The sequence below is a fragment of the Mercenaria mercenaria genome, chromosome 5 (assembly GCF_021730395.1).
Source record: "Mercenaria mercenaria strain notata chromosome 5, MADL_Memer_1, whole genome shotgun sequence".
NCBI lineage: Eukaryota > Metazoa > Mollusca > Bivalvia > Venerida > Veneridae > Mercenaria > Mercenaria mercenaria.
In genome coordinates, this window is record NC_069365.1 from 3,870,640 (window position 1) to 3,894,415 (window position 23,776).

Sequence of the window (23,776 nt, forward strand, 5' to 3'; positions counted from 1 at the left end):
CCATATTTTTCAATGGATCTTCATGAAAATAGGTCTGAAAATTCACCTTGATGATATCTAGGTCAAGTTTGAAACTGATTCACCTGCGGTCAAAAACTAGGTCTGTAGGTATAAAAATAGAAAAATCTTGTGACCTCTCTAGAGGCCATATTTTTCATGAGATCTTCATGAAAATTGGTGAGAATGTTCAGCTTGATGATATCTAGGTCAAGTTCAAATCTGGGTCACGTGCCTTAAAAACTAGGTCATTAGGTCAAATAATAGAAAAACCTTGTGACCTCTCTAGAGGCCATATTTTTCAATGGATCTTCATGAAAATTGGTCAAAATTTTTATCTTGATGATATCTAGGTCAAGTTCAAAATTGGGTCACTATTTCAAATAATAGAAAAAAAAACGACTTCATACTCAGTTCAAAACTGGGTCATGTGGGAACAGGTGAGCAATTCAGGACCATCAGGGTCCTCTTGTTGAAATGTAGAATAAGTTAATCCTTTCATGACTACTGAAACAACTGAGAAGAATTCATCACATATTCGTATCTATCTCATGGATATAAGAAATATTTCATTCAAATAATTTTACACTGTGTCTTTCTTAGAAAAAGACAAAATTGTAAAATTTTAAGTTTCACTCAGTGGAGCACAAATGATGAAATTTTAGGGTCGTTGGATGTCCATTAGACCACAATTTCTTAAAACAATATCTCCTACTAAACCGCTTAATTACTTTTAACCAAATTGAGGACCGCCACAATAATGAAAATCCATGCTCTTCGGACACTTTCAAATCTAAAGCAGGAAAACATAAACTATAAGAATCTTCTGCTCTGAAACCGCTGGCTCAACTTGAAAATAATATTACTAAATGTTCCTTATGTGACACTCTACCAAACTCCATCAAATGATTTTGACTGGTCTAAAAGCATGACCGCCAGGGGCTGGACTAGTTTGCTATGTATGGCAATATGGACAACTTTGAAAATCTCCTGTCAAACCTTTGACCCAATAATGCTTTCACACAAATGTTCTTTTTGTCCTACCAAATGCCTTCAATTGAATTTTTTTAGCTCACCTGTCACAAAGTGACAAGGTGAGCTTTTGTGATCACGTGCGTCCGTCCGTAAACTTTTGCTTGTGACCACTCTAGAGGTCACATTTTTCATGGGATCTTTATGAAAGTTGGTCAGAATGTCCATCTTGATGATATATTTTGTCAGGTTCGAAACTGGGTCAACTGCGGTCAAAAACTAGGTCAGTAGGTCTAAAAATAGAAAAACCTTGTGACCTCTATAGAGGCCATACTTTTCAATGGATCTTCATGAAAAATGGTCAGAATGTTTACCTTGATGATATCTAGGTCAGCTTCGAAACTGGGTCACGTGCCATCAAACCTAGGTCAGTAGGTCAAATAATAGAAAAACCTTGTGACCTCTCTAGAGGCCATATTTTTCATGGGATCTGTATGAAAGTTGGTCTGAATGTTCATCTTGATATCTAGGTCAAGTTCAAAACTGGGTTCAACGGTGGTCAGAAACTAGGTCAGTAGGTCTAAAAATAGAAAAACCTTGTGACCTCTCTAGAGGCCATATTTTTCAATGGATCTTCATGAAAATTGGTCAGAATGTTCAACTTGATGATATCTAGGTCAAGCTCGAAACTGGGTCACGTGCCTTCAAAAACTAGGTCAGTAGGTCAAATAATAAAAAAACCTTGTGACCTCTCTAGAGGCCATATTTTTCATGGGATCTGTATGAAAGTTGGTTTGAATATTCATCTTGATAATATCTAGGTCAAGTTTGAAACTGGGTCAACTGCGGTCAAAAACTAGGTCAGTAGGTCTAAAAATAGAAAAACCTTTTGACCACTCTGGAGGCCATATTTTTCAATGGATCTTCATGAAAATTTGTCTGAATGTTCACATTGATGATGTCTAGATAAAATTTGAAGCTGGGTCACATGTGGTCAAAACTAGGGCAATAGTTATAAAAATAGAAAAACCTTGTGACCTCTCTAGAGGCCACCATACTCTTCATGAAAATTGGTGAGAATGTTCGCCTTGATAATATCTAGGTCAAGTTCAAAACAGGGTCATGTGATTTCAAAAACTAGGTCATTAGGTCAAATAATAGAAAAACCTTGCGACCTCTCTAGAAGCCATATTTTTCAATGGATCTTCATGAAAATTGGGTCATGTGGAGACAGGTGAGCGATTCAGGACCATCATGGTCCTCTTGTTTGTTTACACCAGCGAGGCTATTTATCTCTGTATGACTATACCAAACATTTGAAAAATGATCTGCTGTGAAACCGTCCACACAATTCCGAAATGATTCCTTTGAAATGTTTTTTGGGTAAACCTCTTCCAATTTCATTCAAGCCACGTTTATTTGTTAAAAGCCATGGTCGCTATGGGATGGGACAAGTTTTCTCTGTATGGCTGTTCGGAAAACTCTGATTTTGGTAGAACTTTACAGAGACTAACCAACACCTTTCACACCATTCCACTATGTTTAAAAAGATGGCCACCAGGGAGAGGGGCATGTTTTTCTTGTATGTTTGTATTAAAAAATTTGATAGTCTTTTTGCAAACAACTGAGTGCTTGATTGAAAAATAATCTCGCATATGCTTTCATATATGGCAAGTTTAATTTTCCTACAATATCGATCTTTATGAGGACACTCTACCAAAAATGTTCAGTTTCGTTGACTCTTAAAAAACGTGATCACCAGAGGACGTGCTCACTTTTCCCAATATTAATATAGCAGAAACTTTCAGTTTTGTTATATTTTCCGTTCATTTAGGATCATGGAGTCCATTCAACATATATGTGTAGTCGTGTTCCGCTTTAGCCGGTGCTAGTGGGCGTTAGAGGTGTTGCTCATTTCATTACCTCTCATGAACAGACTCGATCAGTCCGAGTCTGCTATTAGTCTTCTTGGCTGCATTCTTTGCTCCCAAAGGATCTTTTTACAGATTTTATTTTTAAAAAATCTTCAGAAACTGCTTTCCTGACTTAAAAGTAATTCCACACAAATGTTCCATGGCGACTGTCTACGAAGATTTTCCAAATTGGCGGGGTGTATGTTCTTGACGATTTTTCAAATTGGCGGGGTGTACTTGACAATTCTATAAAAAAAACAAAAACATATTGTCTTAAATCATTCGTCCGTCACCTCTGATTCATGTGGGGAAGTTGGCAGTTACTTGCTGAGAACAGGTTTATACTGGTGCAGAATCCAGGAACACTTGTTAGGTTAACTGCCTGCCGTTACATAACTGAAATACTGTTGGGGAAAAAAATGACGTTAAACTCGAATCAAACAAATGTCCACGGTCATGCCGGAAAGCATTGCCGCCAAAAAGCTTCATAGGTTATCTCCTTACACCTCTGCCCTGAAGAGATTTCAGATATTTTGGTTAAACAAATCATGGCCACCGGAGCTAGGAAAAGAAACATGCAAACGATGTGTTCTCTTAAATTGCTGGTTATTTTTGAAAGATGTCCACACCACTTTTTCTAGAAGGACCTTTGATTTGTCAAAACCATCGCCGCAAGAGCTAAATATAGAAAACCTGGTCCGATTTTGAAATGTTCCTTCTGGTCAGTCATCTATAAATTTAAATTGTTCAAATTATTCTAGTATTCCAGAACATAGCCGATAGTGTGCAAGGTCACCCTTTCCAATATAGTTTGCGTGTAGTGGATCCAATACGTATGAAGTGGAAAAAAACTTATCCGGAAAGGATGGCCTAATTTCATTATTATTTAGATTTTTTCCTAGCTTGACCATCATGACAGCTGCGATACACAGGTGAGCGGTATAAGCCATCATGGCCATCTTTTATGGTAACCATTACTATAAAATATTTGTTTTAAAACACAGCGTAGTGCTTGTGATGACTAAACGAATATGACTAAGATCGCATGTCTGCAATTTATTACATTCGTAGTGCATGACACATGTTCCTATATAGACTATACTCATCTGTATTATTTGTCTTACTTTATTAATTTGGAAAAAATGCAGTAAAACGTGATTCAGCACCCGTTCCTTTTACATGACTGTATAGTTTGTATTTTGTTTCCAAACTGACACATCCCTTTTGGCGTATGAAGATATTTAAATCTTTGGTAATATAGATTGAGAACTGTATTGTTAAGGTAAGTACAAGTGATGCAGTAATCATGCACGGAATTTAGCGTATTTCCATTGATGTGTCAATTATACGTATAAATATATTTTATGCCATTTTGTTAATTTAAGACTGAATATTTTTAGTTACGGAAAGTAATTGTTATTCGTGCGACATAGTGTCACTTCCCATCAGTATTGATGCGGATATATACAGTTAACATGTATTTGTTGTTGTTTTTTTTTCTTTCTTTCTTTCTTTCTTTCCTTGCACACGTATCGAACTTACAAATGTTAATGTTATACGTGAGCAAAAGCAATGAGTATATATATTTAACACTGAATTGTTTGTTGTTGTTTTTTTTTTCGCTTAATCAAATTATTTTTATTTCAAACATTAAATTTTAGAAATGCTTATTTATTTATTTCTTGCGCTTGCAAACAGTTTGAAATACATACAAACAGGTCATCTTCGATATCGGTTTTTACCGTCACACGTAAACAGTTTAGTTTAATCATATTTTATTGCGTATTTTCATTCCAACATATGTACGTAACCTTCAAGTTTTGCCAACATTATAAACACACGTAAAACACGTGCAATATGAGACATTAGTATACATTAATGCTATTTAGGAATCGACGTTCCTGTAGTTCGTAGAATTATCGGCGCTCTATAAATGACATCTGATTGAATCATTTAAATATAGGTCAATGACCTACCTAACAGATAAACAATTTACGAATCTGACTTATTGTGGTTTTAATTGCTACCCGAGTAGGATAAGATATCATTTCTTACATCAGCATTTGAATTGATTAGGACCGGAAATACAAGCGAATTATAAAATGGAAATATATAGGGTTCTCTAGGTATGATTTAATTTATTCTTTTTATATTGTATTTTTTTTAAATATAAATGTAAAGTTCAGTTTAACCAGAGCGAACATATTTATAAGGTAAATAAACAGTGGTCACCTTAATGTACATGACTGATAAAGATCACATAGATAACTGTATTATATAAATATTGCATTCCTGAGAGGGTGATATGAAAAATGTTCACCGCGAGATATATGAATATTGACCGAGGCGCCAGCCGAGGTCTATATTCATATTTCGATGGGTGAACATTTATCATATCACCCTCTCAGGAATGCAATATTTATTTTATTATACCGAAAGATTATAAGGGTCAAAGCATTTACTGGAAAATCAACATAGTAATTTACTAGTATTTAACATTAAAAAGTAATTACTAACCTAATATTGAAAACAGAATTAAAGAGTCTTTACTTGTTAGCAATTATAATATGTGGCGAGTTTGCCGTATAATAAGACTTTTTTGATAGATTTAATCGAGACGTTTATAGCTGACCCCTATAGGCCTGTTTATTCTAATATTTTAACATTGCGTCAGTCAGTAGCGTTCGAAAAACGGCGATAACTTTCTTTTTTTCTAAACGAAACATATAAGTGTGAACACTCATTTTCTTAGTTAGATCATTTCCAAACTTATTGTGGTAGTTTCGATTTGTTTTGATTTGTTTGATGAAAAATTGTTTTCGAAATATTTTGCACATAGCATTAAAAAAGAAAATTCGACCGTGTTCGCACATGCAAGAGCAGCAAAAAAGGGTAATTAAATCCTAAAGTATAATTATATAAGCGCCTCGTCTGAAAATTAATCGACTCACTCTTAATCAATGCAAAAGTATCAATCTCTCCACGGGTGATATGGGATGAAAAAGAATTTGAACCACTGCCTATCCTTTGCATGATCGTAAGAGGTTGCTGTATCTGTGATTCCAGGACCATACCTCATATTTTTATTTCGATGTAAATTAAATGTGAAAATCAAAATGTTTACTCCACAACAGTTAAAATATACTTGGTTGGTGCGCCGTAAAACTCAAATACAATGTATTCAGTTTCCTCTTCGTAATGTACTCTGTTCTCAAAGCACGTACAGAATTATCTTTCTCGTGCCTTTCTGTAATATTTATTATTGTCTGCCTAAAGTAAATGTCGTGAGTTCAAGTACAAATATGAAAAATATTTAAAAAATGATGGTTATCTTCGTGAAGTATCTAACATTTTATATCAGACACAGTTGTTATTTCATTTATCAGATATATTAACCTTGTACTAGATGTAGGCCTATAACGTTACAACTTAAAAATAACAATAAAAAAATCAGTTAATCGTGAAAATGTTAATTCTGTCATTGATGTTGTTTAAGTCTAACAGATACACACGGCACTTTGTTGCTTCATTGAGAGCCGTATCGTTTTGGGGCAGTGGGTCAGTTGTTATAGTCACAGTGTCTTTAGACTGGAAATAATTCTAGTGCGCTTTATACTGGCAAATATTTCAGTAGATGACTCTTGCTGTTTGAGGTCGATTTGGCCAAAGGTCAAAGATACAGCATACGCTGAATTTACAGTGAAAATTAGCCACTTACCTACAACGGGACACCAGGGACACCCGTGTTTAGTATTGATATTCAGAAAATTAATAAATGGTAGAACGCCATAAAGTAGATAACATTCAGAATAGAATATGTAACTGTATTAGTTCAAGAAACCACAAACCATAGAACATATAGTCGTAAGAAGTAGTAAAACTAATTTGATGGTAAATAGTGAAAAGTACGGGGCGTCTGTCTTGTTATGATAATTGCTAAGTTTGACATTCTGAGAAACCGATGTAATAATAATTGCTGAATTCTACATTCTGAGAAACCGATGTAATAATAATTGCTAAGTTCTACATTCTGAGAAGCTGATGTAATAATAATTGCTAAATTCTTCATTCTGAGAAACCGATATAATAATAATTGCTAAGTTCTACATTCTGAGAAACCGATGTAATAATAATTGCTAAGTTCTACATTCTGAGAAACCTATGTAATAATAATTGCTAAGTTTGACATTCTAAGAAACTGTGTTAAGTTTTCGAAACAAAATACTTCTTCAGATGGAGTAGCCGAGTTGGATTGGATTCTTGCAAATTCCACGACAAATAAGTCATTACAACAAATAAGGAAGTATAAATGTGTAGAAAACAATGCATGCAGACGGTCAGAAGAGTAGATTGGTAGTTGGGGATGATGTAGAATCGGAACGATGTGTAGAAATTGACGAACTTTCAGCATCTGGCAATTTTGTTTCTAAGGTTGAGGATACAGGATTTACAGCTACAACAACGTAAGTTTATAGTTTTAGAACTATACAGGTCATGTTACAAACCGGGCTATTTCTCATCTATTTAAGGATGTACGAGCGTGTTTTATTTTCAGGATATCCGCCATTTTGAAAAATATTTCTTCGAATATTGGTTTGTAACAAAAGTTTTGCCAAAAATTAATGCTAAATAATTAAAATATGGCTAATAATGTACCATTTAACCAAATGTATTCTACTTTTTGCGAAAAAAATTTCACCCTTATTCTTGGCTGACATTTGCCTGATATTGACGTAAGATTTACAATGGGGTAGGGGTAGGTAATTTCAAATATCTATTAAAGTAGATCAGGTTTGGCTTTGATATTTTCCTGACTTATACATATAATGTTAAGTTATACGTAAAATAAAAGTTTTCAAGATAGCACTATATACTATGTAAAAAATACAAATTAAAACAAAAATATCAAAATTCACCAGTTTTTAACAGTTTTTTTCTTAATAAATCTCTTAGATGCACGGTAACCCCAACTTTTTTCTTTCCATTTTGAAGCAATTTTGCGTGTCATCAAAGCTGCAAAATATTTTGAAAATCTCAACGTCAGAATTTGTTTTGTAGATCTAAATACGTTTTTTCCATTGAAAAAGTGTGTGGGGTAATTACGTCAACATGTGATAACGAAAGAGATTTGTTATTGACATTTATGCTTATATAATACTGACATCACCGTATATTAAATTAACCTGTAATACTTGAAATCCCTACAAGATTAATTGGGATATTATATGTTTTATAAAGTACCGCCATTTTTTTCAATTTTACAAAAATTCAGAAATGCGTGAACAGTGGGTGGAGAAAATGCCCTATAAAATTAAAACGAGTTCGGTGACCTATGCTTATTCTTCTCTTGTTTGTCTTGGAAACTAATGTTCTTCAAGCTTACAGAGTATGAAACAATTCTTAACGTTAGAAACAATTCGCTCCTACATCCTTAAATCGGCTTTTCTTTAAAATGCATGCAAGTACGTGTATTCACAAATCCAATGAATTTGTGGTAGGCATAATTATATAGCTCAAGGCTGTTTTCAATTTATTGCAGAAATACAGAATGCTTGATGCATCTTTTAAAGGGAATGTTAGGAACGGGGATTCTAGCAATGCCAGTAGCTTTTAAAAATGGAGGTCTGTGGGTAAGTTGTTACCTTTCCGTATACATGAATTTGGCTTGTTAGATACCTGTCTATATATGTAAGTCTTCGCGTAGGTCTAAACAGTGCTTCATAAAAGTAATTTATCAACATCTTATAGCAATAGAAGATTATTGATAACAGCCGCTTAAAATTGTGTCTGCTAAAATCTGTAAATAACATTTACTTATCAATGTGGGGGCTTTACCCTTGTGAAATACGGCCAATTCCTTCGCATCTGGACTCCAGACAATGATTTTATTCAGCGACAAATCACAGAATTATAAGTGTTATTTCTTAAATGAAATATTCAGACACATTTGTATTTAAGAAATAATATATTCAAAGCTGGTTTTTCGTTGAATAAAATCATTTTTTGGAGTTCAAACGCGAAGGAATTAGATCTATATCACGAAGGCGCAGCCTGTGTGATATAATAATACAAGCTCCTCACAGCGGTTATCTTCCCTTGTGTTCATTTATGTACCGTAAGGGGAGGTAAACGCTGCGGGGAGTTTGATAATAATACACACATCTGAACGACAATGACTTTATTCAAGAGCAAGGCACTGTCTGTGATATATTTTTTTTTTCGATTCTAACACGTGATCAAGGATTATCATCTAACCTTTGAAGATATTCACCAAATATTTGACCGCTTTGTGTGGTTTTCTTTTCGAACACGCCGCCATAACGTTTGATGCTATGACGTAATTATTGTGACGTACAACCAGTGTATGTATTGTTAATATAATCTGAAAAGTAGATCCCTCGGAAGTACCGAGAACAAGGCAAACAGTGAAAATTGCAGACTCGGTTTGATTGAGTCTGTTCATGAGCAGTAATGGAAAATACAACACTGCCCACGCCCCCTAGCACCGGCTAAAGCAGTATTCAATCTTCAAATCTAAATGAGTTGAAATCAATGATCCCGAAGGACCGGAAAATATAACAACACTGAGATGAAGTCGGGGCGACCTTTTACGGCCGCCACACAACACTTAACACCAGCTGTTGTGAAGTAAATATAATCTGAAAAGTAGATCCCTCGGAAGCATCGAGAACAAGGCAAACAGTGAAAATGTCAGACTCGGTTTGATTGAGTCTGTTCATGAGCAGAAATGGAAAATGCAACACAGCCCACGCCCCCTAGCACCGGCTTAAGCAGTATTCAATCTTCAAATGTAAATGAGTTGAAATTAATGATCCCGAAGGACCAGTCTTCTTTGCTAAATAGGGAATTAATCGGGTCGTGTTAGAATGTACACTATATATATATATATATATACGTTAAGGGATATAATTATATTCAGAACAGTTGACTTTCCCATACGTGAGATCCGCTAGGATACAAGTTCGCATTATAAATTATTATAAAGTAGAGAGAATTAATTAATACAAACTAAATCACCACCACAATATACCAGACCAATTACGGCAAAGCGCCTAGCAATTACGGCAAAGCGCCTAGCAGTACAAACGAACATGCACATGCCACAGCAAGTCCACTAACCCAATAAGGTTGGTTTCGATACTGCTTTATATACGAGCCCGAATTGTACTACACATTCGTACGGTTCAACATTTGCATATATATACTCAAATCTCTGTTTTCATGTCTCACAAATCAGTAGTGACTTTTTAGTCTTTATAACTGATTGGGACCAGAGAAGCTATATTTTCTCTCTCTGAAAGTTAACTGGATCTCGAGGATACATTGAATATATATAGATAATTTGCGTTAAGGGATATAATTATATTCAGAACAGTTGACTTTCCCATATGTGAGATCCGCTAGGATACAAGTTCGCATTATAAATTATTATATAGTAGAGAGAATTAATTAATACGAACTAAATCACCACCACAATATACCAGACCAATTACGGCAAAGCGCCTCTCACCGTGGTGTTATTGCTCTCTGTATTTCAGATGAGTCTCACCGCGGTGTTATTGTTCTCTTTATTTCAGTCGAGTGTCACCGCGGTGTTATTGCTCTCTTCATTTCAGTTGAGTCTCACCGTGGTGTTATTGCTCTCTATATTTCAGCTGAGTCTCATCGTGGTGTTATTACTCTCTATATTTCAACTGAGTCTCATCGCGGTGTTATTGCTCTCTGTATTTCAGTTGAGTCTCACCGTGGTGTTATTGTATTGCTCTCTGTATTTCAGCTGAGTCTCACCGCGGTGTTATTGCTCTCTGTATTTCAGTTGAGTCTCACCGTGGTGTTATTGCTCTCTGTATTTCAGCTGAGTCTCACCGTGGTGTTATTGGTCTCTGTATTTCAGCTGAGTCTCACTGCGGTGTTATTGCTCTCTTTATTTTAGTTGAGTCTCACCGCAGTGTTATTGCTCTCTCTATTTCAGTTGAGTCTCACCGTGGTGTTATTGCTCTCTGTATTTCAGCTGAGTCTCACTGCGGTGTTATTGCTCTCTTTATTTTAGTTGAGTCTCACCGCAGTGTTATTGCTCTCTGTATTTCAGTTGAGTCTCACTGTGGTGTTATTGCTCTCTGTTTTTCAGCTGAGTCCCACCGTGGTGTTATTGCTCTCTGTATTTCAGTTGAGTCTCACCGTGGTGTTATTGCTCTCTGTATTTCTGTTGAGTCTCACTGTGTTGTTATTGCTCTCTGTATTTCATATGAGTCTCACTGTGGTGTTATTGCTCTCTGTATTTCAGCTGAGTCTCACCGCAGTGTTATTGCTCTCTGTATTTCAGCTGAGTCTCACCCCGATGTTTTTGCTCTCTTTATTTCAGTTGAGTCTCACCGTGGTGTTATTGCTCTCTGTATTTCTGTTGAGTCTCACTGTGTTGTTATTGCTCTCTGTATTTCATATGAGTCTCACTGTGGTGTTATTGCTCTCTGTATTTCAGCTGAGTCTCACCGCGGTGTTATTGCTCTCTGTATTTCAGCTGAGTCTCACCCCGATGTTTTTGCTCTCTTTATTTCAGTTGAGTCTCACCGCAGTGTTATTGCTCTCGTATTTCAGATGAGTCTCACCGCTTTGTTATTGCTCTCTGTATTTCAGTTTAGTCTCACCGCGGTGTTATTGTTTTTTGTATTTCAGATTGAGTCTCACCGTGGTGTTATTGTATTGCTTTCTGTATTTCAGTTGAGTCTCACTGTGGTGTTAATAATCGGGTTTATATGCACTCATTGTATGCACCTTCTGGTTCTGTCCCGAAATGAACTTTGTAAAAGGTAACATTTATATGTTTTTGTCGAATGTTTGTTTCAGTGTAATGTTTCTATTGTTAGATCAGCGGATTGAAAAAGAATTTATTAATATCAGGGCAATCATTTTACCAAACATACTAGTTAGCCCAAGGGTCTTTTAATTAAGAGATAAAAGACGAATAATAGTTAATGCATAATTTTGAAATTACACAGGTATTGAGAGCATGGCTTTTTGACCTAATATCATCAGCTTCATAAAAGTATGTGTTTTAAATTAAAATTTGATGAAAGTCTTGTAATGCTTATTAATATATCTGATAGTTATATTTCACATTTTTCGCAAACGTTACAAATTGTTATTGTGTTTAACATTAATTTTTCTATTTAAATTGTGAATATATATCTAGAACTCATGAAAGACATTTAGACTATGCCAGTGTTATGGAGAAGGCATTTAGTACTAGAGATGACTGGCTTAAAGGATGGAGCAATGGGGCCAGGTAATGACTTAGTTTGAATTTCAAACTTGAGTCACACTAAATAAAAAATAATAGTTATCAAAACGTTCTTCAAAGTTTTATACATCGAAAAAGAAAAACAAACTGATTTAAGAGGATGAATAATTGATAAAACAGCCACTTCAAGTAATAAGTAATTCCCTGTTTCATATAATTATACATGTACAGACTATATCTACAGTGGAAAACTGTTCCAATCAAAGGTGTTTTACAGACACTCCTTCGTCACTAACACGCTTCTGATCAGTTTGCAGAATACTCAAATCGATTCAATTTTATTCAGGTATAACATGTCATATGAAAGCAAATCAATTAAAATTCCGTATTCAAGTTGTTTCTGATAAAAAAAAATTGGTCTTGATTTCCATTATATGATACAATATTCATTAAGTTGGTGTTGGTAAAGTGAATCCACAACTTTACAAGTTTTATCTACTTGTTGAATGCAGGAACATGGTGAATATGTTTTTGATCATCACCCAGTTTGGCTTCTGTTGCGTATACGCCGTGTTTGTTGCCGAGAATGTGAAACAGGTGAGGCTTAGTAGTATCTAGGATATGAAAGCATACTAGTATATTTTAACTGTCCTTTTCTGTCAGTATTATATGTTCTAAAAATAACCTTAATTTCATTGGCCGAAACCGCTCATCATCTTTCAAAATATATTTCATGTTTAATGGTTAGTGGGTTTTCCCCATTAAACATGACTTTCTAAAAATAGAATGGAAGTTTCACATAGTTATTTTTACTTTCAAACAATAATATAATAAAATATAATAAAATAAATAATACATATAATAAAACAGTTATTGACTCTTGAGCCATTGTATATGATGTGATATTCACCGGAAGATCTCATATCCAATGGTTCAAGAGTCAAAATTATATATTAGTCTCTAAGACAGAGACAACATTCACTGGCATAAATTATATCATGTTTTATACTACTTCATTTTATGATTTTCAGTGGATTACTGAAACATAGCGAATAATTATCACATGATAAACCCACAGTTTCAAACAGGGAGAAATCCACATATAGCTTTCAGTGGTACGAGACTACAGTATCTGAACGCAAAACATGAATTCTAAGTAACTGAATATTGTTATCAAACAAAGTACGTGTCAATAAAGACATGTGTACACAAACACTAAAACTAACTTTAAGACATACGCACAACCATATCAAATTAAAAAAAAACAGACATTTTCCCATCATACACATTAAGATGTCGTAAAATAAAGAGTGAAGTTTGGTGAAAACCATTGAAACGGCATGAAATAAATAAAGAAATATGTTTGTTTTACATGTAAACTCGCAGTCACACCCTATAAACGACCGTACTCCCCCTCTTCCTCTTGCGACTGATCAAAACAATAAACAGACAGGCCGATGGTAAGAAATCGTCTTGAAATTAATTATTTTGCTTTACACTGTATGTGTATTTAAGTTTAACGATAAGTCTAACATAAGTATGTTTATATGGTGATATAATAGACAGGTAATGTTTACAAAATGCTGACAAAATGTTGACTGGTCACACTCATTTCATGAAAAGTCACTCGACCAAGTCACGAAACTGATGACTAACACGTCAAAAAGTTTTGTTATCCAATAATCCATGATGTTTTCTGAAATAAGCATGCATACTCCATAAATATATGTAAATAAGATGTTGCATATCTGGAGCGTTTTTGAATGAAATTGATTTTTGTCTAGTCGGTAAAAAAACATTCACTGTATGCCGACTTGCCAATTTTGATATTTGATCTGAACGCGTATTTGCGACTGACACTGTATTCCATTTTGCGACTACAGTAGGCGATTTATGTCCTTTAATGGTGTAAATGAAATAAAACATGCATACCAAATTATCTCTATTGATCAGTCGTCATGTATATGATGTCATTTAATGCCGAACCCCTCGTGCTATGCATGTACTAATCCATTGGGGGGTGGAAGTGGAGGGTCTGAGACTCGCTAAGAAATTAACCGTCTATCGATTCCCTATGGAAGTCACGCGAAGAAATGTTACCTGACGACTTCAAAATGTCGATGAGATGAGACAGGAGGGGACTATAGGTTGACCCCCGTCTGTCTGTCCGTCTGCCAACAAAATGATCCTCTGATTTTTTTAAAAAATACTATTGCATCCACAAGTACCTTGCGAATGGACATACAGCCGTCGTGTTTACTACCTGTCAAGATTTAACCGTTATTTCTCATGTTTGAAATAATTTACATTTGATAGTGATAACGCTTGCACATGCCGGGATTCTGTCCTTGTGGATTTAGTCGTTTTCATTGCTAAGCCTGGCTCAATCCACTTCCGTTGGTTTAAAAATGGTCTTTGTTTTAATATCATCGGCAAATTCGTAAGTTTGGGCCAAACTTTTGACCTCTAGAGTGTTAACAAGCTTTTCCTTTGACTTGACCTGGTGACCTAGTTTTTGACCCCAGATGACCCAATATCAAACTCGTCCAAGATTTCATTGAGGGTAATATTCTGACCAAGTTTCATTAAGATTGTGCCAAAATTGTGATCTCTAGTTTGTTAACAATCTTTTCCTTTGATTTAACCCGGTGACCTAGTTTTTGAGCCCAGATGACCCAATATAGAACTTGTCCAAGATTCTATGGAGGGTAACATTCTGACGAAGTTTCATTAAGACTGGACCAAAATTGTGACCTCTAGAGTGTTAACAGTCAAATTGTTGACAACGGACGACGGACACAGGGTGATCACAAAAGCTCACCTTGAGCACTTCGTGCTCAGGTGAGCTAATAAACCCTCATATTTTCCTCTTATGTCACTTCTGCGTGTAAAGTGGGGGCTTATTTTATTCGCAGAATGTATTTTCAGTAAAATAAGAAAGGTTTCATGTTACATTTCGTGTGTTTATGGCAAATACAAAGACAAAACTAAAATAGAGCTGTTTACTGTGCGACGTTCTCAAGAAAGGGATTGACAAAGGGTTAGTGGATTCAATCTGGCGCCGTTTCACTACAAATCACCCCATTTATTGTTCATATTTTCACAGCTTATTAATTGTAGTTTGCGATGATATATCGGTTTCAATGGGTTGAAATTCTAGAAAATATAGTCTTGTGCGCGACACATCGTCTCATGATGGTCTCGTGATGGTGGACATTTGTGCTAAGTTATTTCAGAATCCCTTAATGCATAAAGACGTTATGACACGGACACAAAAAGCAGACCCTGTTTTACCTTAAAGAGTCACATTAAAGAGAAAAGGAAAAGAATAAGACGGGCGTTAACTACATATTGCCAATGTTTGTGTGTAAACTTTGAGAGAGGTAGGTGTTCAAGTAATTGCACGACCACATTTATGAGGACACATATACAAACAGACCGAACAGAAAAATCGCATGGTGACTCCTATATACCACCCTCCTTCAAACTTCGTTTGCGGGTTATAATTATGAAGAAATACTAAAGGAGGATAGGAAACGCCGAAATTTTATAAATAAGTCAGTCGCAAACAGGCATATAGTCTTTTTTACGAAAGTCGCAAACATTTGTACAGTACTAAAGCAAACATGCGTACGGTCAGGAAATCACACCGAATCTTCTTTCACTGACGGTTTTAAAAAAATTGGAGATTTTAGCAGATGATTTTATTTTATTTTACCAAACAAGTATTGTTTCTTTATCCATGAAACAGTGGAATTTACATGTAGATCATTCTGCAAGCAAGAAAATATATACTTTTGACGTCGATTATGTACAATTTCTGGACAAAATCAGTGATCAATCGAGTTTTTTTGCTATTATTTTACCTTTAATCAGACTAACACATTATATATAGAAACAAATCATGTTCAGCTTCCAATAGAATATAAATATACATACCATCAAAGCATACCAGTCACTTTAAAATGGTGTTTTTCAACTTTTAGCTGTCAGTTTATTGTTTTGATCAGTCGCAAGAGGAAGAGGGGGAGTACAGTCGTTTATAGGGTGAGGCAGTATCTTTCATAAGATTATAAGGGCATGCGCCATTCATAAAAGTACTGCATCCAGCTTTCAGTAGGGAAATGATATTTCGATCTTAAACAAATAATAAACACATTGGACTTATAGTTGGAACCACTGGCCTTCAAACAAGCAAGCTTGTTTGGCGTGCTAGGGTGTTGTATAGCTATAATTTTTATGATTCATTTTCCTGGTGATGCTTGATTTGATACGCAATACATTGTTTTGTTGCATGTAACATAAAAGGCAGTACTGAATACAAGACGACATATTTTATAATCAAAACTGATGTTTCTTTCTTTGCAGGTAGTTGAACATGCTGGGCTGGTTTCCTTGGATACGAAGCTGTATATACTCATGGTATCAGCTCTCTGTGTACCATATGTAATGGTAAAAAGTTTAAAAGCTCTTGTGCCGTTTTCATCATTCGCAAACGTACTAAATTTTCTCGGCCTTACATTGGTTATTGTGAATTTAGTTCAAGGTCTTCCAGCTACAACAGTTCGATCTTCCGTCGCAGACTTCGGAACAATGCCACTTTTCTTTGGACAGGCTATATTTTCCTTTGAAGGAATAGGGTTGGTAAGTTTAAAAAAACTTTGGAACTCATTTATTCTGTTGTTTTATAATAACTTTATGTTTGTTGTGTAAGAAAGTTCGAACATAGAAGTTGACGAGAGAGCACCTGTGGTCTTCTCCTTCCGTAAATCTAGATCCTCTAATTTCATATAGCTTTAACAAATCAATAAAACGGTCATAGTTATATGAAGTTACAAAATGTTTAAGTGTACGTGTGTAACTTACGAGATATTTGTGAGCTTTCTTTTTAAGATTCTACCTCTGCATGATAAGATGAAAGACAAATCTGCTTTTCTTGGTAAAGCAGGGGTGCTGAACCTTGGATTGACAATTACTATTGCCTTGTACTGTGCTGTTGGTTTCTATGGTTACCTTAAATTTGGAGATGATACAAGAGGCAGCGTTACCTTAAACTTGCCAAATGATGAATGGTGAGTGATAAATAGCTACATGTATCTATCACTTTGAGTTCTCGACCTAAATGTGTGTTCCTTAGTTCAGGAAACGTTTACTGTGGTCAGGCAAAAACCGTACTTATGACCAGTTACTGTTCTTTCGGAAACAAAATAAACTCGTTAGGGTCTTAAAAGACGTAAATGATTAACAAAATGTGTACATACGTTCAAAGTGCTTTACAGAATAAGTTTCAGCAGTAATAACAAGTACGAATTAATCAGAAGCAAAAACAAACTGCCCTTTTGGATTTATAAAGATATAGATACAAAACAAGACAAGCATATTTTCATAAATAAAAAAATAAATTACTATTAGGATAAAATACTGTTCTAGGCTTTTAATGTGAAGAGATGTATCGGTCAGTTTGCGCAATGAAAGCAGCCAGCGTGTCAGCTTCCTTAATCTAGACTGGAAAATTGGGAGCGATGAACGAAAAGCTCCGATTGCTATAAATCACGGTTTAACCGATGGCAACGTTTTTTGTGTCCCTAATATAGGCTGGGAAATTATAATTATTTTTATTTACGTCAATAGAGCGCATTTTTTTATATAAGAAACCGTCCTTCGCACCGGAGCTGGTTTTGTAGCATAGGCTTTGAATTGACTTGCATAATGATTGTGTGCCATAGTGCCGGTATTGTCACAGAGACCTGACTCGACGAATTTGAAACCTGATGTAATGCTGCTCTCGCTGAATAATATCTAATGTTGATCGAATAGCGATAGAGACCTTTATTGTAAATGCATTTGTATAGAATTACTGAGGGGCACCTAGATATTGTTTTTACGTTGCCTTAAATTGTTTTTTAAGATTGTGTTTGTGTTATATCACTACAGGTTATGTTTGTGGTGGCATTAAATATAGGGGTATATGCAACCATAGACTATATCTCTGTTTTAGTTTTCCACAGTTTTTTTTTATTTTAGCATAACATATTGTCACAAGCTGTGTTGTCTAAGATTTATGCATGCATTATATTTTACCACAGGCTATATTTGTCTATGAAGCTGATGTTTGCAGTGGCTATATTCATCTCATATGGTCTAATGTTATATGTACCTGTAAATATAATCTGGCCATCTGTACAGAAGAAATGGAGTTGGCCTAACTACGGAGAGTACATCTTTAGATTCTGTTTAGTTCTAGGAATATGTAAGTATTTCCTAAGTAAAACAAAGACGTCAAAACTACAGAATTATTCTGTCATTCTTACCCATTAAATGTGAGAAATAGTCATTGGCTCTCTTTATACCTCTTAACCAGAGTGTTTTATACAGAATAAAACCATATCAGCGGACAATTATAACTTTAAATTGTTGTGTTTGGCGTTCTATTTTTCACCAGCGGGTGTAATGATAGGTTATTATAACAGTACTTCGATCTGCAATGTTGTTTTCGGCTCCACTGGATTTTACCAGGCCTGCCGGGTCCCACGAGACACTTATGCCAAGTCCGAATGTGATCCGGTCTGGCGAAATTCCCGGGAACCGGATGTATTACTGCAGATCAAGGTACTGCTGTAATGACCTGCTCATTATAAACCTATTTCAACAGTCACACCAACCAAATGTGACTATAATTTTAGAAGAAGAAGGTTAAAAACTCATTGAGGATGCATGGAATATTAACATGAATATTAGTCGCTTGTAATTAAACCAACCTTTTTTATGTATGCTTGTTCTATGGTCGGATGTAAATGTATAACGGCTTTTAAATGTTCCTTTGAAACAAGATTAAAATGAAACGAATGTTTGTTGGTATAACAAGAAGTTGTTTAGTTTTTACAAGTTATTGCCTACAGTCTGTAAGATTAAACTTGCCAGATAACGCATACTTGTTTCCTACTAAAGCATCTGCAGAATTCCTCTGGACATGTTGATAACGACATCAAACTTGGAATCCTGTAGATGCTATAGCATGAAGAAAAATCACGTGTTCACCCTACATTTATCTTATTTTGCTTAGTTATTATAGTGCGACGATATCCATGATTTTATACCTGGTCCAGCTAAATAACGATTTCAAAGGCATTCATTTTAATTATACTTGAATTGTGCTTAGCTTTGTTTAAACTGGTAACGTTTTAAAATATCATGATATATATAATGAATGTCGATAAAAATATCCACTCAAATGTCATAATCTTTAAGTAACTATAAGTAAATATAGTGTTCGTTTGTTTCAGGTGGTTTGTCTGCTCTTATACCACATCTAGATCTGTTGATCTCACTAATTGGAGCGTTTGCGAGCTCGTTCCTAGCACTTATACTGCCAGCTACAATAGAACTTGTCACGTTTCAGTGCAATAAACTTGTTACTTGTAAAAACTGTTTTATCATAGTGTTAGGGTTGGTTGGGTTCACCACAGGGACGTACTCATCTATTGCAGAAATAGCAAAAACATTTTGATATTGTCTCAAATCGAAGTAAATTTTCATTCAAGCGTTTTTGTCTGTTTGTTTGCTTGCTTGATTGTTTGTTTAGGGGTTAGAGCCGTTTTCAACAGTGTTTCGGTGATATAATGGCGGGAAGTTAACCTAACCAGTGTTTCTGGATTGCCAGTACTAACCTGTTCTCCGAAGGAAAAGCCAACTATATATGAGTAAGAAATTGAGGAGACAATGTTTTCTATCAAATCGTCACGAAGAACGTACGTCTCCACGGGATGCCACGATACGTAATCTGCGCTTTACACTCGTTGAGCTAAGCGGGCGGACTTCAAAGCGTATTGCATATAGACATCAAGATATTGTATGTCATTTATGTCATATGTCCTCAAATGTTTACGATAGTTCTGCTGGAAATTCTTTGCCCAAGAAAACAACTTGTTACTAAAGTTGCAATGACTTGTTGTCCTGTAGTGAAACATCATCTCGAGGGTATGCTTTAATTATTTTTATATTTCATACTTACCATCCTGCAATTAAGAATATAATCATGGGACTTTGGTGTCTCTCTTGAGTTGTCATAGCACCAGCTCATAGAAAAAGAGTGTAGAGGTGTCAGTCAGCAAACATGCATTGTGCTTTACGACTTTTTCATTGTATGCTCCAAAGGTTTAACAGTTTTTACAAATAGTTGATTAACATAAACACTAAGTGTTAGTATTCATATTTTATGAACTACATCCCCATAGTATTCTGGATGTGTAAGAACAAATTTTAAAAATGTATAAAGGTTTTTATCATATGTTTGACGTCGTCGGAGTTAATTCGTCGTCGGAGTTAATTCAATCACCAGACATGCACTGTGCTTTACGATGTTTGTACTGTATGCTCTAGATGTTCTAAAACATAACAAATATTTGATTGAAATGAACGAAAATGTTTAATTTTCGGTATTATGTTTTATAAACTTCATCCCAATAGTATTCTGGATGTTTAGGGCAAGGTTTATACGTGTATCAAAACGTGATATTTACATAAGTGATAATGTTTATAAGTGATAAAGTAAGTAACGTCTTTATTTCTAAGGGCTACACATATAGTTTCAACTAGTGCTGTTCCGTTTGTCGCCAATGATCGAGTAATCGTCGCCAAAATTTCAAAGTCGGCGACATCGATTGTGACCACAGAGGATCGATTCTAGTCGCCGATTTTGTTGAAAAATTAAATTCTAGCTTTCAAGACCTCGTTAGTTAGCGTACATACTTTTGCGCTTTAATCATCTTTGGATTAGTATTTAAAAATATCTGCTCTTTGAAATGGAGAACACTGTATGACCAGTTCATGATCGCAACAATGACAACAATTTTCATTGTTCTGGCTGTACAGCACCAGACGCCTGGAAGTATTCAGCTTCTACATGAAGTCTAAATGCCGGGGATTGGGCCCTATTAAGGAAAACCTAGATACTACTAGGGTTATTTTCAAAATCTGCTATAAAGCGTATAACAACGAAGGTACCCTATCCATGCACTTTCTAAAAAAAAAATTAAACGATTTCCATATTTTATTTGACAAGTTATTATTATTCCTACAATACAAATAGTGGATATAATTAAACAAAGACGATAGATATAATTTCAGACCAGCCAAGAAAGTCCCTAGCATATTTTCTATGTCCAATTAGGCATTGCGTCTAGCATGACTTGAATCAAAAGTCTTTGGCTGTTGAGAACAGATGAATTCCAGTTAAATTTCCATTTGGTCCAACAGTTCCTCCCAGTGCATGTCTGGACCGTGATGTTCGAAACTTTTAACGGGCGGTTAAGCTAACGGTCGGTTAACTTTTAAAGCTATATGTCGACATTTTAGAAGAGTTTGAAACATAAATGTATGAGTTAAAGACAATGAACAATAAAAAGCCTTCACAGTAAAATAAAACATCAAACTAGTCTTTCCAATCAAGAGAGATATTCTAAATTAAAATTGAACCAGCGGTTAGTTTAACAACCGGTTAAAGATTCGAACATCTGGGGCCTGATTGTCCGGTGTAACATTAAATATTGACCCCGTTAAAATTAATATAGAATATGTCTCCAGCCCTGGGTCGTACTAAATGAAATCGCTCAAAGCTAATTTCCAACCAGGGTCGTACTTCATATAGAATATGTCCAGCCCTGGGTCGTACTAAATGAAATCGCTAAAAGGTAATTCCCAACCAGGGTCGCACTAAATACAGAATATGTCCAGCCCTGGGTCGTACTAAATGAAATCGCTAAAAGGTAATTCCCAACCAGGGTCGCACTAAATACAGAATATGTCCAGCCCTGGGTCGTACCAAATGAAATCGCTAAAAGGTAATTCCCAACCAGGGTCGCACTAAATACAGAATATGTCCAGCCCTGGGTCGTACCAAATGAAATCGCTAAAAGGTAATTCCCAACCAGGGTCGTACTAAATACAGAATATGTCCAGCCCTGGGTCGTACCAAATGAAATCGCTAAAAGGTAATTCCCAACCAGGGTCGTACTTAATATAGATTATGTCCAGCCCTGGGTCGTACCAAATGAAATCGCTAAAAGGTAATTCCCAACCAGGGTCGTACTTAATATAGATTATGTCCAGCCCTGGACCGTACTAAATGAAATCGCTAAAAGGTAATTCCCAACCAGGGTCGTACTTAATATAGATTATGCCCAGCCCTTGACCGTACTAAATGAAATCGCTAAAAGGTTATTCCCAACCAGGGTCGTACTTGTCCAACCCTGGGTCGTACTCGAACAGACTTATGATTGGCATTTTCGTCACTAACAGTAGTGGCATTGACCGTATTTTGCAAGGACATCAAACATAATTAAACGCCATCCACTTAACATATTTAAAACACTGAAATATTTAAACTGACAAACATATAGATTTAACTATCTAAACCGGAAGCAAAGATAAGGCCGTATAATAATTTGTTAAACTTACACGCTAACTGAAAAAAAAACCCAGCTAAACTGCGCGCTATCTAAAACTTACAAAACATCAGTGCTGACTATCACCTATAGAATGTACCTTTACATATACCTAATATGTTAGGACAACAACCTTACAAATCCTGCACAACAACAATACGCATTGGCGGTCTCACCTTACACCAAATAAGGTCTCTTGCTACAAGAAAATGAATTGACGCAATGCACCAAATACGCTGGATATTTTCTAATGATATTAATAGTTTTTTTATTTGTTAAACTACATTGTTTGAATAAAACACTTCTTTTAATCATGAATTCATAAAAAAAGTGTTCAAACAGTCAAAATATTCGTGTTCCCAGCAATCTGATGTTTTATACTATCTTATGCGTTCGCTATTCAAAATACTAGTAGTAAAAATGATATTGGTCAGGCGGATCATAGTGCAGAATGTAACTGATTTCATATGTTAACATGACATTACGTACAAAAGAAACTTTCGCTAGTAATCAGAGACAATACAGCAAAGTCATTGCACATTGTATAAGAGAATAGAGAAAACTCTGATATCTAAAGTCACAGAGGTCCGTAACATTGTACCAGTATTAGGTCTGTTCAGACTATAATATTGACTATATCATAGACATCAGACTTATCCTATGGAATACAGCTTAGGCTAGTATTAACACACGTATCACTTAATATTTGAAACAGACAACAGGAACAATGAGCAAAATTAGATAAAGCAGACATGCCGTCTTACCTTTGTTATCTATATTACGAGGATCAGGCCAAATAAACAAGGAACTTCAGAAACAATCACGTACGCAGTTACCCACAGACCACTATAAAAAGAGCTGCAGAAATCATCCTGCATTCAAACAATTCGGAACTTCACGATATTCACCAGCTTATCAACGACAATGAAATCTACGGCAGCAGTTTGTGCTATAGTGTTACTTCTCGTTTTCGTTGCCGTGGACACAAAGTTTTTGAGGAACGAAGAAGGTAAGTGTGCTGATTATTATTAAGTCGAGGACAGTTTTCTTTTATTTCGTTTTCTGAAGAATATGGTAAGCTATGAGGCGACAAGCGGGTAAAGAAAAATAAAAATGTAACATGATTTTAGTACTAGAACCAAAGTCTTTATGAAAATATATAAGACTTTCTCTCCCAGCAGTCCATCAACTAA

At 35.5% G+C, this 23,776-nt stretch overlaps 1 protein-coding gene across 1 annotated transcript; it reads left to right on the forward strand.

Moving 5' to 3' along the window:
- Positions 1-678: 678 nt before the first annotated feature.
- On the forward strand, positions 679-19,686 carry LOC123556293 (proton-coupled amino acid transporter 2-like). The gene is made up of 10 exons (XM_045346894.2): positions 679-5,008; positions 7,116-7,345; positions 8,422-8,512; positions 11,622-11,710; positions 12,094-12,186; positions 12,654-12,738; positions 16,510-16,785; positions 17,035-17,213; positions 18,228-18,391; positions 19,425-19,686. Exons 2-10 carry the CDS (start codon positions 7,206-7,208, stop codon positions 19,646-19,648), a joined length of 1,341 nt encoding a protein of 446 aa, XP_045202829.2. The 5' UTR covers positions 679-5,008; positions 7,116-7,205; the 3' UTR covers positions 19,649-19,686.
- The last annotated feature ends 4,090 nt before the right edge of the window (positions 19,687-23,776 follow it).

Coding starts and splice junctions, on each gene's coding strand:
- LOC123556293 (XM_045346894.2), top strand. CDS start 7,206: ATGCATGCAGACGGTCAGAAGAGTAGATTGGTAGTTGGGGATGATGTA. Junction 7,346..8,421: donor GGATTTACAGCTACAACAAC/GTAAGTTTATAG, acceptor AATTTATTGCAG/AAATACAGAATGCTTGATGC. Junction 17,214..18,227: donor AACTTGCCAAATGATGAATG/GTGAGTGATAAA, acceptor ATTTTACCACAG/GCTATATTTGTCTATGAAGC.